This window comes from Alosa sapidissima, chromosome 10, assembly GCF_018492685.1.
Source record: "Alosa sapidissima isolate fAloSap1 chromosome 10, fAloSap1.pri, whole genome shotgun sequence".
Taxonomy (NCBI): domain Eukaryota; kingdom Metazoa; phylum Chordata; class Actinopteri; order Clupeiformes; family Clupeidae; genus Alosa; species Alosa sapidissima.
Genome location: NC_055966.1, coordinates 4,922,157 through 4,938,596, shown reverse-complemented (window position 1 = coordinate 4,938,596; position 16,440 = coordinate 4,922,157). Strand labels below are relative to the sequence as shown.

Sequence of the window (16,440 nt, the reverse complement as noted above, 5' to 3'; positions counted from 1 at the left end):
TTTTTTGTCTCGACTGTTTCAAGTATGACACCTGTACAGAAGCCTTTAAGCCAATCGCGCCTGCGGTACACGCAGCAAAACCGCGCTTGCGTTAACAGAGAACTCGCGTGAAGATTTGCCTAGAAGGGGCGGAGTGCCACTGCTGCGATAGGGCACGAACGAAACAAACAAACCACAACACAATAACACTCACTTCCGGATGTCTCACCTGCACCATTGGCTCTCCCAACATGGAAGCATTAACTCTACGCACGAAATAAGAACTAGTTCGAGGCAGAACAATCAGGTAGGCACAGTTCCTTAAAACGATTTCGACATTATGGACTATTCCTATACGTATGCTGAACACACTTCTCGCAAATGTGTGTTTGAGAAGTTTCTTAAATCGTGCGCTTAGTCATGGGTTACACCTAAAGTAATAACTTCAGGTAATGCCCGGTTACACCCTGTCATGGAAACCCAGTACCGACTTTTGTGCTTAACCCAAAGGAACGTCAAGCAGCCTGCCGAAGCCGCGACGTCAGTTTAATTCTCTAAGATGATCTAGTCACTCTGAACACATAGGCTACTGAACTCTAGAGTTCAGATGAATGCACGCCCTAAAGTTTTTCACGATGAGTAATGCTGAATAGCTTCTTTAGAAACCACAAGGAAAGAGGATTCTCTCAGTGACGATCCAGATTGTCAAAACCCAAAACAAGAACTTTTTACAATACATGTAAGCTATACCAATCAGTCTTACTGTGATTTAGACTAGGATATATTATATAGTTACAAATAGATCTCCGTGATTCGCCACAACGCTTAACTGCACAGGTTCTATAACTTAGGATTCGCTCTTTGGCTGAAGGGACTCGATGTCGACCGAAGTAAGCGCGGTCTAGTTATTGGGTTGCTTGGCGAGTGCGTTGACAGCCCAGATATTCTACGCTTTACAACAATTGTTTCTAATATCAGCCTTCATCTTTTTCTTATTGGACTGTTCATGTTGTTGAGCATCTTTGACATTTTGAGGTGGGTGTGGCATATCTGAGTAATTTCACAAGAAAGCTATGGGTTATTTTCCGCTAACGCTGTGTGTTCCTCTGTGGAAGCACGCTTGTTAGGTGCATGAGCCCATTAGTTTGTGGAAGTTTAACAGCTTTAATGCAAAGTCACGAACTTTGTCGGCATTAATGCAAAAGCTTGCTCAGATAACTATCCTACGGGGGGTGGGACTATTCTGGAAAGCAACAGAGTGTCTTTCTTTCTGTATGCGACGGATGGGGGTGGTGTAAACATGCCTCCGTTAATGAAAATATGGGGGGGGTTTTTTAGGTGTGAGATTGTGGCCATCCAGCTGGAGTGCACGATTGGTGTTGCACCATCACAAGCATTGTCCCCGTTTCTCTGACACCTTCTCCAACTCAACACTAATGCCATTAGCAGAGCTGCTCTGTGTGGTGCTCTTTCCTGATGGTGACACACATACCTTCCATGTCAATGTAAGTCTCTCTCTTGGTCTCTCTCTCCCCCCTTCCCTCTCTTTCGCTCTCCCCCCTCCTCCCTTCTCACAGCTAAACATTTGGTCTGAAGTCAAATTAGAATGCTGTTTTTGACTGGTGTGTATTCTGTCAAAAGTCCTGAGGGTTTCCCCCCCCCCCCTCTCTTTCCTCACAGAAACAGCAGGATGGCTCTGCCCTGTTCAGCGCTGTCTGTGCACAGCTGGCTGTGCAGGACACTCACTACTACAGCCTGCTTATATCAGAGAACACACTCAGAGAGACTTCGCCGGTAAGAGCACTTTTAAGTGTGAGGGCCTGCCCGTGTCTTAGTCAATTTTAGTTGAGTTCAGCATGTGTATTTACATTTGTGGATGCACGTGTGAGTATGTAAATGTGACGTGTGAATGTGTGTGCACTTTATAACTGAAATATGTTTGTGCTCTCTGTAGAGGTGGCTGGAGCAGAACAAACCCCTGAAGAAGCAGTTGAAAGGTGAGCAAGAGCTGCCTTGCATTGGTGGTGGTATGTCGTACCCAAGGCTAGCCCCGCAGTTTCATCATCATATCTGAATGCCACCAGAGGCCTCAGGGAGGCTCACAGCAGATTCTTACCTCACCAAATGAGCTCTGCTCAAAAGTCTGCTCTTAGTCATCCTGACCTACAGAGGTGTTCTTAATCTGTCCTCATCTTAGTGTTAGCCTTCCTTAGTTAAATATAAAAAAGACAATGCAATAATTCTGTATTGTTCTGCAAAATTATATTAGATCTCTCTTTCTTTCTTTCTCTCTCTTCCTCTCTTCTGCAGGCCCATCGCCATTCTTCTTGAGTTTTAGAGTTCGCTTCTTTGTTTCTGATCCAAATTCCTTGCAACATGAGCAAACCAGGTGAGCTTACTACTGATCAATTATCAGTACTGTAAACTTTAATATCAAGTCAAGTTTATTTATCCAGACAATGAATGGATTTGGATTAAGAGACTTTGACACATCCACTGACAGTTGTTAATTTGATATTAACTTAAAGATGAACATTTGCTCAAAATTTGAAATGAAAATAAAATCAAACAACACTGGACAACCCCATCTATAGAGGAGATGTGTGTGTGTGTGTGTGTGTGTGTGTGTGTGTGTGTGTGTGTGTGTGTGTGTGTGTGTGTGTGTGTGTGTGTGTGTGTGTGTGTGTGTGTGATTGCCCTCTTTTTTGTTATCTTCACAGCAGGATGAGTTTCTAAGTATATTTGTGTGTGGTTGTGTTGTTGTTGTTTTGTTGCTGTGTTCTTAACTTGTTGAAAGTATATTTCATATATATTTACTATATTTTTACTTTCAGGCATTTCTATTTCCTGCAGATTAAGAGAGATATTCAAGAGGGCAGGTAACACAATCAGACATACTGGCTCAACTGGCTTTTGACTTTATTTTACATATTTGTGTGTATGTGTTTGTAGAGTGGGCCAGTGTACTAACTATTCTGTGCATGTTACAGATTGAAATGTCCTCTCAGTTCTGCTGTGGTTCTTGCCTCGTATGCAGTTCAGTGTGAGTCTCTCTCTCTTTTTTTCTCTCTCTCTCTCTTTCTGTCTCTCTCTATCTCTCTCTCTCTCACACACACACACACACACACACCTTGCTCAAATGGATTAAGAGTAATCAGGTATTAAATCAGCCAAGTTAGGTAAACTATTGGTGCCAGTACTGTATCCACTGTTCCTTTAGGTCATATCTGGTATGATCTAGTGTAGTACTGGAGGTTGGTCTAAAGGATCTCTCGGTCAGTTGCGTGGAACCTGTGGCTGACCCCTTTTTTGGCACGCAGCAGACATCTATTCCTAAAAAGCTTCTGTGTCTATGGGGTTTTACACAACTGTAACAAAGCCTTGATAAAGGAAGCTCACTTAATCCAATTTAGTTTGCTCAGTCAGCCAATTAAGAGCGCACTCCCGACATGCATTCACATGCTATGGAATGTATACTAATGGACCCATACAGTACAAGTAATTGATGACGGGAATCAAATCAGCCATCAGGCCTCACGGCACTCTCTTTCTATGATTGACAGCGGAGCTTGGAGACCACAAACCTGAGACTCCATCAGGGTACCTGAGCAAGGCTCACTTTCTACCTGAACAGAATGAGGATTTCCTCCTGAAAGTAGAAGCACTGCATCCACAACATAGGTATTCATGCATGCCCATGCATGCACCTGGTCAGTAACTCCTCTCCCCAACACACACACACACACACACACACACACACCATTGTTATTATTCCCTAATACAAATGTATATGCATAAGGACATATTTTTTCTATAATTTAATTGCAAGGTGATTTCCTCTGGTTTGTGGCTGTGTGATCATTCATATACATACATGCGTTTGTGTGCATCCAACCACAGGGGCCTCTCTCAGTGTGAAGCCGAGCTTTGCTTTTTGAACACAGCTAGAACGCTGGAACTCTATGGAGTGGAGCTACATGTTGCAAAGGTAAAACAGCACACACACACTCAGGCTGGCGCCGGAGGCAAGGGGGCCAGGGGGCTGTGGGCCCTCCCACTTTTGTTAATCAACAACAACGCCCACGCTGCATGCATCAAAAATGGAGAAGGAGATTAACCATTGTAGTGGTAACTAGGCCACTTCTTATATTGCCTTGTTTATTTTTTTTTTGCAGATTGTAAGATAACTTTCGGCACCTGTCCTTAGCTGTTCCATAGGCTACACTTTGGATGAGAATAAGCAAAAATATGTTCAAGCCTTGTGTTATACACTCAAGATCTATTCTATGTGTTTCAGTTTTGGTTTAATTCGTAGTTTAAAGTTATCCTATGCAGGAATGTACCCCAAGGAAGAACTCCCTTTAAATAGGAAGAAACCTTATTTGCATTATTTTGCAACTGTTACTGTTCTCATATTATATTCTGTAAGTCATTTTGGATCAAAGTGTCTGCTAAACACTTAAATGTTCTTTTTATCTGTACCCTCAGGATGAGAGTAAGTCCACCCTATGGGTGGGCATTGCCTCGGGAGGCGTGGCTTTGTTCTGTAATCTGATCTGCACCAGTTTTTTCCCTTGGTGAGTCATAGTTCCCCTTCATGCTTAATTGTTGTGATTTTCATGTGTGTGTGTGTGTGTGTGTGTGTGGTGTGTGTGTATGAGAGAGAGAGTGAGTGTGTGGAGAAGGGGCATCCATCTATCTCTAGTCTTAATAGAGTTTTGTTTTGCAGGATAAACATAATCAAGATTTCATTCAAAAGGAAAAGATTCTGCATACACCTTCGAAGAAAACATGTATGTCAGATAAGCAGAGATGTCCTTGTATTTCAGTGTTGTGTATATTCTCAGTCTGTGTAAGAAAACGTTGATAACACTTTAAAGGACAGTGCCCTTGTTACAGTGTATCTAAACCATGAAGTATAGTATACCAAACTGGGTAACAATGTGTACTACCATGTACTTATATTGTACATACATGATGGGATTTCATGTAATAGAACATGCTTGTCACAGTACTCTGCCAAAGTGCTTCTGGGGAAAAAAACTGTTGTTATTATGGTGTGAGACTGAGGGAGATGGCCCTCTAAAATTAACCAGCTTATCGAGGCTGTATTCAAATCTAAAGAGGAAGTGAATGTTTTAGTCATCTGCACAAAACAACCACATTGGTATAATAGTTATATGTGTTATTACATGCAATTAAGCAAACCAGTTAGATAGTTCATGGTTAGTATGGCTTTTCTTATTGATTCTAGCTGTAAATGTAACTTTACTGGAGCTCAGAAACATAAGCAGAACAACTGAGCCAATACACGTTGGAGTGCATGTTACCACTGAGAATCTGTACTCAAAATTGCATGATGTATACATAAGAACATGGTATTGTGTTTTGGTGTGTGTGTGTGTAGGGAGAGGTGGGAGAGCAAGTGGTATCTGTCTGCATGCAGAGTTCTCGTAACTGTAAAATCCTCTGGAGATCGTGTGTGGACCATCACACGTTTTACCAACACAGGAACACACACACAGCACCCACATCCAGGTATGTATACACTTACACACCCATACCCATACTCATACCCAGCCACACTGAGTTAGAGTGAGTAACACAAGCGTAGTTGTGCATGATAGTTCTGATTTAATTTGTTTTGTTTTATTTAATTAGTTAGTAATTCTCTCCATATTCATTCCATTGTTCTTGTGTGTGTGTGTGTGTGTGTGTGTGTTTGTTTTGAAGGCCACTGTACCGCAGACTTGTGACTGGCAAGCTATGGGACTCGGCTCTGAAGACTGGCTCAAGTGAACACCTGGAGACGCAGAGCCTCCCCTCCAGATCTCCTCCAAGCACACCCACCTGGTATGACAACAGAACCCCCCCCCCACACCCATCCCCCCCACCCATCCTCTCCCTCACACTCCTAAATCTCCTGATCTGGCTGTGTGCTGACGCACTGCTCTCTGTGTCCACATGTGCACCCTGCGCTCCTGCGCACTTCAACGCCACCGCTGAACTCTTCCCTTCTGAAGGCGGAGTCCACGCATGAGGCATGACGTACACAAGCCACGGCCATCCTCTGTCGATAACCTGACCGGTGAGACGAGTGATGGAACGGAGACTGAAGAAGTGTTTTACACGTACAGGTATGTGTCCACACACCTGTCATGCCATGTTTTCATTACATGCTCATACATTAATAAAGGCCTTCGGTCAGTGTAGTCAATTTTAATCTGATGGTTGTCATGGCAAAGGAAAGTTCAAGACGATAACACTTCCAGCACTCTCACGCCCCAACATGATGAAGTCATCACTGGGGAGGAAGAGGAGTCACCCTGGGAGAAGGTGTGTGTCTGTCTGTGTGTCTGTCTGTGTGTGTGTCTGTGTGTGTGTCTGTGTGTGTGTCTGTGTGTGTGTGTGTGTGTGTGTGTGTGTGTGTGTGTGTGTGTGTATACACACTCTCCCCTCTCTTTTCACACTGGGACACCAGACAACCCATTAGATTGCTGTAATGAGTTAAAGTGTGTGTGTGTGTGTGTGCGTGTGTGTGTGTGCGTGTGTGTGTGCGCGTGTGTGTGTGTGTGTGTGTCTTACATGTATATGTATGTATAGTTCATCAGAGCTTACTTCTAGAGCCCTTCATCATTCCAGTGCTGGGTGTGTTGTAGGGGCTGGTGATGGATGGTGATTTGTTGTTGGTGAGAATAAGCCCTGACCCAGATGGCAAATTTGGGTTCAACGTCAAAGTAAGTGTGTGTCCTGGATGACACTAGCATTGGTGTCAGTGGGATACATTTGATTGAACTGAATAAGTGAGTGCAATTAGCGGTAATCAGAAAGCCAGATATGTGCCGGTGTAATTTATATGAACGGTAGAAACTATTTGCAAAATATTATTTTTGTTTTCCAGGGAGGTGTGGATCAGAAGATGCCTCTTGTCATATCGCATGTGAACCCAGACTCCCCGGTAATGTTTAATGATTTGTCTTTGCTGTAAGGGTCTTGTCCTGTTTCCCTAGCCAATACATTGATTTTGTATTCCACTGTGTAGCTTTTTGTGTACTTCCTGTGTCCTGTGCCATGTGCTTCTCTCCCTTGTCCCTGTCTCCGCCCCTCATCTGAGTCTAGTTCAGTCCCTGATTATCCACAAGTTTCCTACATCCCATGAGGCCTTGCATCAAAAATAGGCACAATATCCGCTTCTCAGTATAATGAGTGGGACGTGTTTGATGGGGCTTTTATAAGTTGAAGTTTTTCAGACAAATTCTTTTTGATCTGTCGTCTTGTGGGAGGCGATGGAAACTGCACCATCATCGGCAGGAACACTCTGATTTAGTTTTAGGCTTATGTTTCTAAAAAGTATTTTAGCCACTTAGTCCAGTTATATGTACAACCACAAACAGCAACATGTTGTCCCTGAACTCCGTAACGACATCTCTCATAAAGGTTTGCTACTCTACACAGTAATTAATAATCCGAGAAATACTTCTTCACTAATTAGCACACAAAATACCATAGGTATACTACTTCCACCGCCTCACCAGAAGTTTTACCCATTTTCTTCTTTACAGCAGCACCCCCTGGAAACTTGTGGATAGATTCATTGTCTTCACCTGTGTCCTGTTATCCCCAGTATATATAAACCTTCATGTCTCCTATACTAGTATTTTGCCAGTCTTTGTTTGCGCGCACACTGCTGTTTCTTGCATTTTAGTTCTAGTTCTATATCTGTGTTTTGTCAGTAAAGCTTCTCGTTTTGATCCCATGTTTGCATCGTTTTTGTTTTCATTTGGGCAAACCCTACATTGCGTGTATCAATGACAGCAAGAGAGCGCTTGTCAGTGACTGCATGTATTATCTACCTGTTCTGCCTTCCTAAAGGAAAGTCAAATGTTTCTTTATGTGCATGTGCGCATTGCATACCATGTCCAATATGTCTCGGTGTGTGTGTGTTTCTAGGCGGCCCAGTGCACCCCGGCGGTGTGTGTGGGGGATGAGTTGGTCCTGGTGAACGGAAGGGATGTATCAGAACACACACATCAGCAGGTGGTCATGTTCATCCGGGCCAGCCGGGAAACACACACCAATCACCTCACACTGCTGCTGCGCCGCCGAGGTAACACGTGCGCGCGCACACACACACACACACACACACACACACACACACACACACACACACACTTGTAAGAACTAGCTATATGACATAGTTTACAGACCTCTTATATATTTGGTGTGTGTGTGTGTGTGTGTGTGCCTGTGTGCCTGTGTGTGTCAGCAGGTGTCACCCTCCGTGCTGTCCCCTCGCTCCAGATTGACCTTGGCCTTTCTATGCTCGGGGACATCTCTGAGACAGCCAATCAAGCGCCAGGACAGAGCCTGGAGGACTCGATGAGCAGACTGGAGAGGGGTGTAATGACCGGGACTTTACTGATGCAGTTTGAAGTGAGCCAGGGTGTGACCGAGGGTGTGTAAATATGAGAGATTGACCACTGCTGTGTTCATCACCGGCTTCTCTGTCTGCCCACAGAAACTATACAGAAGAAAACCTGGGCTCACGTACACAAGTGCAAGGTTGCCGGAGAACACAGAGAAGAATCGTTATAAGGATGTTTTGCCATGTAAGTCACAGCTTGCTGTGCACTCTCACACCCTCATTTGATAGCACCTAGTCATTTGATGCAGTCTCATTCATGGTCACATCCATGACTTGGACTCTGTCTCCTGTAGACGACATCACCAGAGTGGTATTAAAGGGAGACAGTGATGACTACATCAACGCCAATCATGTGAAGGTAGCTGCACTCAAATGCATACCACCCACAAATTCCAGGAATGCACTCACAGGCCCCTACATGACACTCAGTGGCCTGCTCTGTCTCTGACTCACCGACTGGGACTCACGTAAACATTCCCACTCACAGTCCCTGTCGCAACTTGCATGGAATAGGTTGAGAAATGGGTTTGTTTGTTTGCGCGCGTGTGTGTTTTGTGTTTATGTAGACGGAGCCAGGTGGCGGGGTGTTGCGCTACATTGCTGCTCAGGGGCCACTACCAGCCACCTGCACACACTTCTGGAGGTGTGTATGGGAGCAGAACAGCACGCACATCATCATGCTCACCACACTCACCGAGAGAGGGCGGGTGAGTAGACACACACACACACACTCACACACACACACACACACACACACAAATGTGTATAGATATTATTGAAAATGTATGCACACACTTGCCTGTTTATAAAAACGGAATTATTTATGTTACCTGTATATTATAACCTAATTAGTCACATGTGAAATGTACTTTTACACATTCTAATTACATGCTACATTATTCTGGACACAATAATCATACTCATGAATGTCTATGATCAAAAGTTATGAACAAGACAAAACAATTATTTGAAGTTATTCTCATTTACACAAACAGACTAAGTATTAGACATTATGGTGATGGACATTTCAAAGAGTTCAATTTGTGAATATCATTGCCACAAATCATTTTAACTGTTCACTGTTAGCTGTTGATAGGGAACATAAACAGAAGTATCTAAACAGAAATAGATGTGAGTGTGATAAATATGACTGTGTTGCTGAAAAGAGCCATTACATATTGGTAGTGGTGGAAATGAGTCAGTCTAGTGAGCAACTGCTACATGGTGTTAGTTTCACATCTTGATGTGAACGACGTGCAGAGGAAGCCAGGGGCTGTGGCTGAAACTTAGACCACTGTGGTTGTGGTCAGACGGTTTACCTCTAAATGTCTGAGAGGGCAGGATAGTCTCAAAGTTTACTGGGTAATTATCAACAATGTACAGGAAATCCAAAGGAAATATTTAATCTCCTTTTGATATTGGAGAGTATGACAATCCATATAAGATGGATAGCACTTGTAGAGCTGGTAAAATGGTTGGACTAAGTGTTTTGAGCTGGTTGGTGTTGCTGTAGGAGTTGACTGTTGAACTGCTGCCTCCTCCCTAAACCCCTGTGTCTGCTCCAGACCAAGTGCCACCAGTACTGGCCACACCCCCCAGAGGTGAGGGAATACAGCAACCTGCAGGTGTGCTGCCACTCAGAGGAAGGCAACCTGACCTACGTCACCCGAGAGTTCACACTCACAAACACACTGGTAAACACACACCCACACAAAGAGGAAATACTGGCGCACACACACACACACACACACACACACACACACACACAGGGGAAATACTGGCACACACACACACACACACACACACACACAGGGGAAATACTGGCACACACACACACACACACACAGGGGAAATACTGGCTCACACACAGACACACACACAGACACACACACACACACACACACACACACACAGGCGAAATACTGGCTCACACACACACACAGACACACACACACACACACACACACAGGGGAAATACTGGCACACACACACACACACACACAGGGGAAATACTGGCTCACACACAGACACACAGACACACACACACACACACACACACACACACACAGACACACACACACACACACACACAGGGGAAATACTGGCACACACACACACACACACACAGGGGAAATACTGGCTCACACACAGACACACAGACACACACACACACACACACACACACACACACACAGGCGAAATACTGGCTCACACACACACACAGACACACACACACACACACACACACAGGGGAAATACTGGTATTCACACACAAACATACCCTTGTTTACTAGGATTTCTCTCTCTCTCTCTCTCTCTCTCTCTCATTTTCCCCATACCAGACTGATGAGCAGCGCTCTGTTACTCACCTGCAATACGTGGCCTGGCCGGATCATGGTACCCCAGACGACGCCTCTGATTTCCTCGACTTCATCCAGTCTATGCGCAGGCGAAACAAAAGGATGGGCCCACTGATGGTCCACTGCAGGTAAGGACATGTCCAAATCCACTCATTAACTGCCCGCCCTAAACACACATTCTCACTGTCACATGATATTGTTTGAGCAGCGCAGGGATCGGACGGACAGGTGTCCTCATCACCATGGAAACAGCGCTGATGCAGATGGAGGCAGGCGAACCTGTGTGTCCACTCCAGATTGTCCAGTCTCTGAGAGAGCAGAGAGCTATGATGGTCCAAACACCGGTATGCATGGTGTACACACTTGTGATGTTCAAAAAGTTGTACATTTGTTTGTGTTTTATATTGTTGTTTTTTTTCTCTTTCAGTGCCAGTTCCGATTTGTGTGCGAGGCAATCTTGAAGGTTTACAGAGACAAGCACAAAACACCTGGACACTGAGAGGGGCCTTGAGGGGCGTGGAGCGAAAGCGATGACCAAAGCTGCTGTAGATGTTTTTTTGTATAAATAAGTGCTTCTTAATATAATATAATAAATTAAATGTAGTGATGGTCCGAATACGCATTAGAGAGCCAGAGAGCACTTTGACTACGACTACTACTGCTACACACACACACACACACACACACACACACACTAGAGAGAACAGTGAGAAATACCTGCACATCCTAATTTGCTGTTGTGGGAAGTCATAAGAGCATCATCAGAAGTAGCACATACACAGTGGAATGTGTTTTGTTTCAAAGTCTGTATAATATCATAGACATATAGGGGTTCAAATGTTAACTTAATTATCCACACACACACACCCATCTGTTGTCAACTGAGAAGCAAAATATTTTGCAATTCATTCCTTCATGTCACATTCCTTCAACTGAGAAGCAAAATATTTTGCAATTCATTCTTTCATGTCACATTTGTTTCTTAGCCATCTCTCCATGTTTTGGCACAGAGACCATCTCACTCAAGAAGCGGAGAATGCTAAACGGGAAAGTGTTTTGGATGATTGCATGTTTGATTTGATTATTTGATTGATAAGGGCTCTCTTCGATGTCTCTTTTCTTACACAGAAAAAGAAACACTAGAACTATGACCTCAGTAACAATCCCTGGTGCACAATAAAAAAATGTTTAATTTCTGCCAATAAAATCAATATGGTACAACTACTAGAATGATGTAATCTTTTTTTAAATACCACGTAAACACACAAATACATTCATGCACACCACTGTCGCCTGGTTAACCGGCAGAGCGCGCTGCTTCACCGATACCGACCCAGCACGCGACAAAGAAAAAAAAGTTTCTTTGCTTGAAAATCTGACGCAGGCGCGCAACATGCCGTTCGGCCAGTTCCTCCGGTTGACTTTTACCTGCGCGAGGTTTCAGTCCGTGATACGAGTGGAAGGGGACATACAAACAGAAACAGCTGCTTGGGTGTAACTCACGCGCGGGCACACGGTTGGAATTAACGACAAGCCAGCCTGATTTCGGGCAGATCTGTAATCCGCTCTCTGAACGCCACATGCGGACAAATCCTCCGCGGGATAGCCTACCAGGAGTGAGCTGGTGAACCACAGAGATTGCGGTGGAGAAATCACTACAAGGTGCCTGGGTGAGAGTGCGTGTCTCCGTCTGGCCAGCTGTGTGTGTGTGTCTCTCTGTGTGTGAGTGAGACAAGTCTACTGGAGTCTCCCGGGTTTCCGGGAGACACTGGCTCGGTGACACCGGGACAGTACTTGGTCTCGCGGGGAAGATGATGGGTTTCCTGCGCAGGACATTCAGTCGGCGTTCACGGCGGCGGCCCCGCACTACTGTGGACGAGCTGGATGGTCGAGGGGGGAGCGGCTCCGGACAGAAACACCAGCAGCAGGTGATCCATCCACCCGTTGTGGTAAGCGGAGGAACACTTGTCCACATCCCTGCGGCTGGGGGCACTACCTCAACAATAACCTGTCGCGTGTTGTTACTGGACGGTTCAGACGTGAACGTGGAACTGTCGGTGAGTGGTTTCTTAACCTTTAAGTCGTCTTTACTAATTGAAATGAACTTTTTGTATGTGTAGTCTCTCTGTTTGCGTGTGTGTTTGTGGTTGGCTGGAGGCAGGGAATCTGCGGGAGGGTTCCGGTGGAGGACAGATGGTCTCGCGGTCCGGTCCTCGATCCCACTTCCTCCTCTCGAGCCAATCACCTGTAGGCTCGCGCATACGGACAAGAAAACATAGAGCAAGAGTGTGTGTGTGTGTGTGTGTGTGTGGAGGGGCTTTTGGCAGCGCTGGGGCCAGTAGACCTGCCAGCCTGCCGTGTGCTTCCTGCCAGGAATGCAGCCAGGATTGTGCATGTGAGTGTGTATGTGTGTCAGGAGTGAGGGAGCATGCTCGAAACCCCAGGCAGCAGCATTCCTCTTTGCAGGGAACATTTTCACAGAAGAGGGAACTTTCAGGGCTTTTAAGCTTTCATAAGGCTCTGTGTGTTGTTTTTCTTTTTTGACATTGTTATATTCTTACATAAGAAAACAGTTTGGCCACAAACACACACACATACATACACACACACACACACACACACACACACACACACTCTCACACATACACACACAATTATAGCCACTCCCCTAAGGTGTGTCCCAAATCCAGCCTTCCTGTAAGGATCCCAAGTCTATTTTTAAAGGAAAAATGAAGGTGAAGGAGAGGGCTAGATACTGAGAGTGAGGGACAGGAAGAGGGAAAGACTGGAGTTTTAGTGCAGTGGTTCTTAAACTGCAAGTCGGAACCCCCAGGTGGGTCGCCAAGAATATTGGAGGGGTCGCAAAATGATTTGCAGTCTGGATTGAAGACATTTTTCTAAAGGTTTTTAGTCAAAGGCTGCCATTGACATTAATGCCTTTGGTGTTGACATTGTCTACCTATGAGAGAATACATTTTCTGCCTCTGCTTCCAATTCCTATCTCGCAACCTTTCTAAACCAAATTCCACTGGTTAGAGAGAAGGGGGTCCATGTTTTTTGGGGGGTCGCCAGACAAAAAGTTTAAGAACCACTGTTTTAGTGGACTGGAATATAGTGAACGATTGAAAAGTGACAAGTCAAAGTGAAGTAGGAAACAAGTCTGGCATTTTGTTTGTGTAAGTTTTCATGGCTCAAGGTCACTTTGTGCAGAAAACCTTGAAGCCCAGTGGCTTAACACAACATTCTGTACATAGAGAATTGAAGTGGAGATAGATGCCCAAATGCATACAAATCTCTGTGTTTACTGAGGTCTGTTAAGAGAGTTTGAAAGGATTGTAGATTAAACCTGAGCTTGAGAGAGAAGTGATAGCATAATAGGCCATGATAGCTTTCTGTTGATATCTGGATGAGGATGTTCAGTCCAAGGTGTAAAAAACAAACACTGCAAGCATTGTGGCCGGAATGTAATTGGATCAGCCAGACCGTCTCCTCCTGTAGCCTGGTGCTGCATTGATATTGTCTAGATATGTTGCATGCAGGACATGAGATATAAGCACAATGGAGAAGTAGATGTCAATAGTAAGCACTGATTGTCAATGGCCGTTCAGAATGCTGTGAAAGTGGCATGAGCTCATTCCTTGTCCAGCTGTTGCTTTTCACACGAACAGGCCTGGTATTAATGGCAGGTGGAGTGGAGTAGGCTAGATCCTACTATTGTAGTATGAGTCAGGACCACTTTTAACGCCGCTCACCCACGCAAAGACATTACAGCCCATTCTGGTAATGGGAGAGGGAGCCAGATGAGATGGGCCAAAGTGGGGTTAATGTACTCCACAAACCTCATGATGTGTGTGTGTGTGTGTGTGTGTGTGTGTGTGTGTGTGTGTGTGTGTGTTACACATAGTTAGACTGTATGCAATCTCATTAACAACCCCAACTGCTCACATGCTTTTTTGCACACAAGACTGGCCGTGATTTTTCAAGACATCACATAATTCCACTCATCCACTTAAATCACACAGGCCATGAGAGGCTCCTGTAACGACACTGTGGTCACCGACACAGTGACTTTGGAGATCTCCTCATTCCACTCTTCTAATGTATTTTTCTTTCTCTATGTCTGTGTGTACATGCATTTGTGTGGAATAGAAAAAGTCAAAAGGCCAGGACCTGTTTGACCAGATCATTTACCATCTTGACCTGGTGGAGTCGGACTACTTTGGCCTGCAGTATGTGGACCCCGAGCAGGTGGCGGTGAGTGAGAGAGGGTGGAAGAGAAAGAGTGAGAGAGAGAGAGTGAAAGAGAGCGTGTTTGGAAGAGAGAATGAGACAAGTCTTTCTATGAGCCGTCCTTCATTTTTTAATTAGCTGGAGGCGAAAGTGCTACACTGCCATACTAATGTGTCTGTTGCCTTCCTCTCCCCCCTGCTCCTGCTTTTGTTTACTCCCTCACACAGCAATGGTTGGATGTGACTAAGCCCATAAAGAAGCAGATCAGAAGTAAGAAGCCATACACATATACACACACATACACACACACACACACACACTTGCACTCTCTCTCTTTCTCCCTGTCTCACACACACACACACACACACAAGAATAAAGAGTATTGTGTGGTGAATTGAATAGCAGGTGCATTATGACCTTGGGCTCATTATCAGTTGTCTCCATGGTGACTAGCATGCTTGGACGTGTAGAGCTCTTTAGGTTTGTGTGTGTGTGTGTGTGTGTGTGTGTGTGTGTGTGTGTGTGTGTGTGTGTGTGTGTGTGTGTGTGTGTGTGTGTGTGTGTGTGTGTGTTTACCCCAAGGGTGTGTCTCTTCTCCTCAGGGGAGAGACACACCCTCTGGACTTGAGACAGGAAGAGTGACAAGAGTGATATGTTTGTAAGTGGTGTGCCCAAGCTAAGGCTGTTCATTTGTAGTTGTACCCTAAATTAATTCCGTTACAACAAAGGGTAAAGTGTTCATGGTCTGTAGACGTGCATGCGTGCGCGCGCGTGTGTGTGTGTGTGAGTGTGTGAGAGTGTGAGAGAGAGATAAGGTGTTGCATCAGAGTTGTCTGAAAGTGTTTGTAAAGTAAGGTTTGACCTGTTTTGTATCTGCCCACCCTGTCTCTGTTTCTCTCGCTCCTCCTAGATGCTCCTCCATTCGTCCTGTTTTTCAGGGTGAAGTTTTACTCTTCAGAACCCAACAACCTGCATGAGGAGTTCACCAGGTAAAATATAAACAAACATGACACACGCACACACACACACACACACACACATGCACACACACACACACACACACACACACACAAACAGGCATGCATTTGTGTCATACCACCTGTGCTACTTTTGGCTACAGTCAAAAGTGTTTCAGTGGAACATGACATGTTTGCCAGTGTGTGTGCAATTGTTTGACTCTTCTTCTGTTTTTCCAGGTACCTTTTTGTGTTGCAGCTGAGACAAGATATTCTGTCTGGCAAGTAAGATTACAGCTGCATATACACCACACACATATACATGCACACACTGCACATCAGACATGCAGGCACACACACTGCACACACATATACATGCACACACACCACACACATATACATGCACACACACCACACACATATACATGCACACACACCACACACATATACATGCACACACTGCACATCAGACATGCAGGCACACACACTG

The 16,440-nt window shown here is 44.9% G+C and overlaps 2 protein-coding genes across 6 annotated transcripts in view; both read left to right on the top strand.

Moving 5' to 3' along the window:
• Positions 1–130: 130 nt before the first annotated feature.
• On the top strand, positions 131–11,985 carry ptpn3 (protein tyrosine phosphatase non-receptor type 3). 2 transcript variants are annotated; one of them, XM_042107021.1, is made up of 26 exons: positions 131–286; positions 1,318–1,484; positions 1,660–1,773; positions 1,934–1,976; positions 2,290–2,368; positions 2,814–2,858; positions 2,970–3,022; positions 3,543–3,660; positions 3,880–3,967; positions 4,468–4,556; positions 4,709–4,772; positions 5,387–5,517; positions 5,713–5,832; positions 6,003–6,116; positions 6,225–6,315; positions 6,639–6,716; positions 6,881–6,937; positions 7,930–8,086; positions 8,246–8,412; positions 8,498–8,588; positions 8,698–8,762; positions 8,971–9,111; positions 9,970–10,098; positions 10,747–10,892; positions 10,973–11,108; positions 11,192–11,985. In XM_042107021.1, exons 2-26 carry the CDS (start codon positions 1,416–1,418, stop codon positions 11,261–11,263), a joined length of 2,457 nt encoding a protein of 818 aa, XP_041962955.1. In that variant the 5' UTR covers positions 131–286; positions 1,318–1,415; the 3' UTR covers positions 11,264–11,985. The 2 variants fall into 2 exon arrangements, with proteins under 2 accessions (XP_041962955.1, XP_041962956.1); XM_042107022.1 differs by having other exon boundaries at positions 132–286; positions 8,249–8,412.
• Positions 11,986–12,144: 159 nt separating this feature from the next.
• Positions 12,145–16,440, top strand: part of epb41l4b (erythrocyte membrane protein band 4.1 like 4B) — a 15,995-nt gene continuing 11,699 nt past the window's right edge. For all 4 annotated transcript variants that reach the window (XM_042107030.1, XM_042107031.1, XM_042107029.1 and 1 more), the window contains exons 1-5: positions 12,145–12,821; positions 14,914–15,018; positions 15,222–15,264; positions 15,905–15,983; positions 16,191–16,235. In XM_042107030.1, the coding sequence (XP_041962964.1) occupies positions 12,576–12,821; positions 14,914–15,018; positions 15,222–15,264; positions 15,905–15,983; positions 16,191–16,235 (518 nt within the window). In that variant the 5' untranslated portion in view covers positions 12,145–12,575. The remainder of the gene's footprint in view (positions 12,822–14,913; positions 15,019–15,221; positions 15,265–15,904; positions 15,984–16,190; positions 16,236–16,440) is intronic.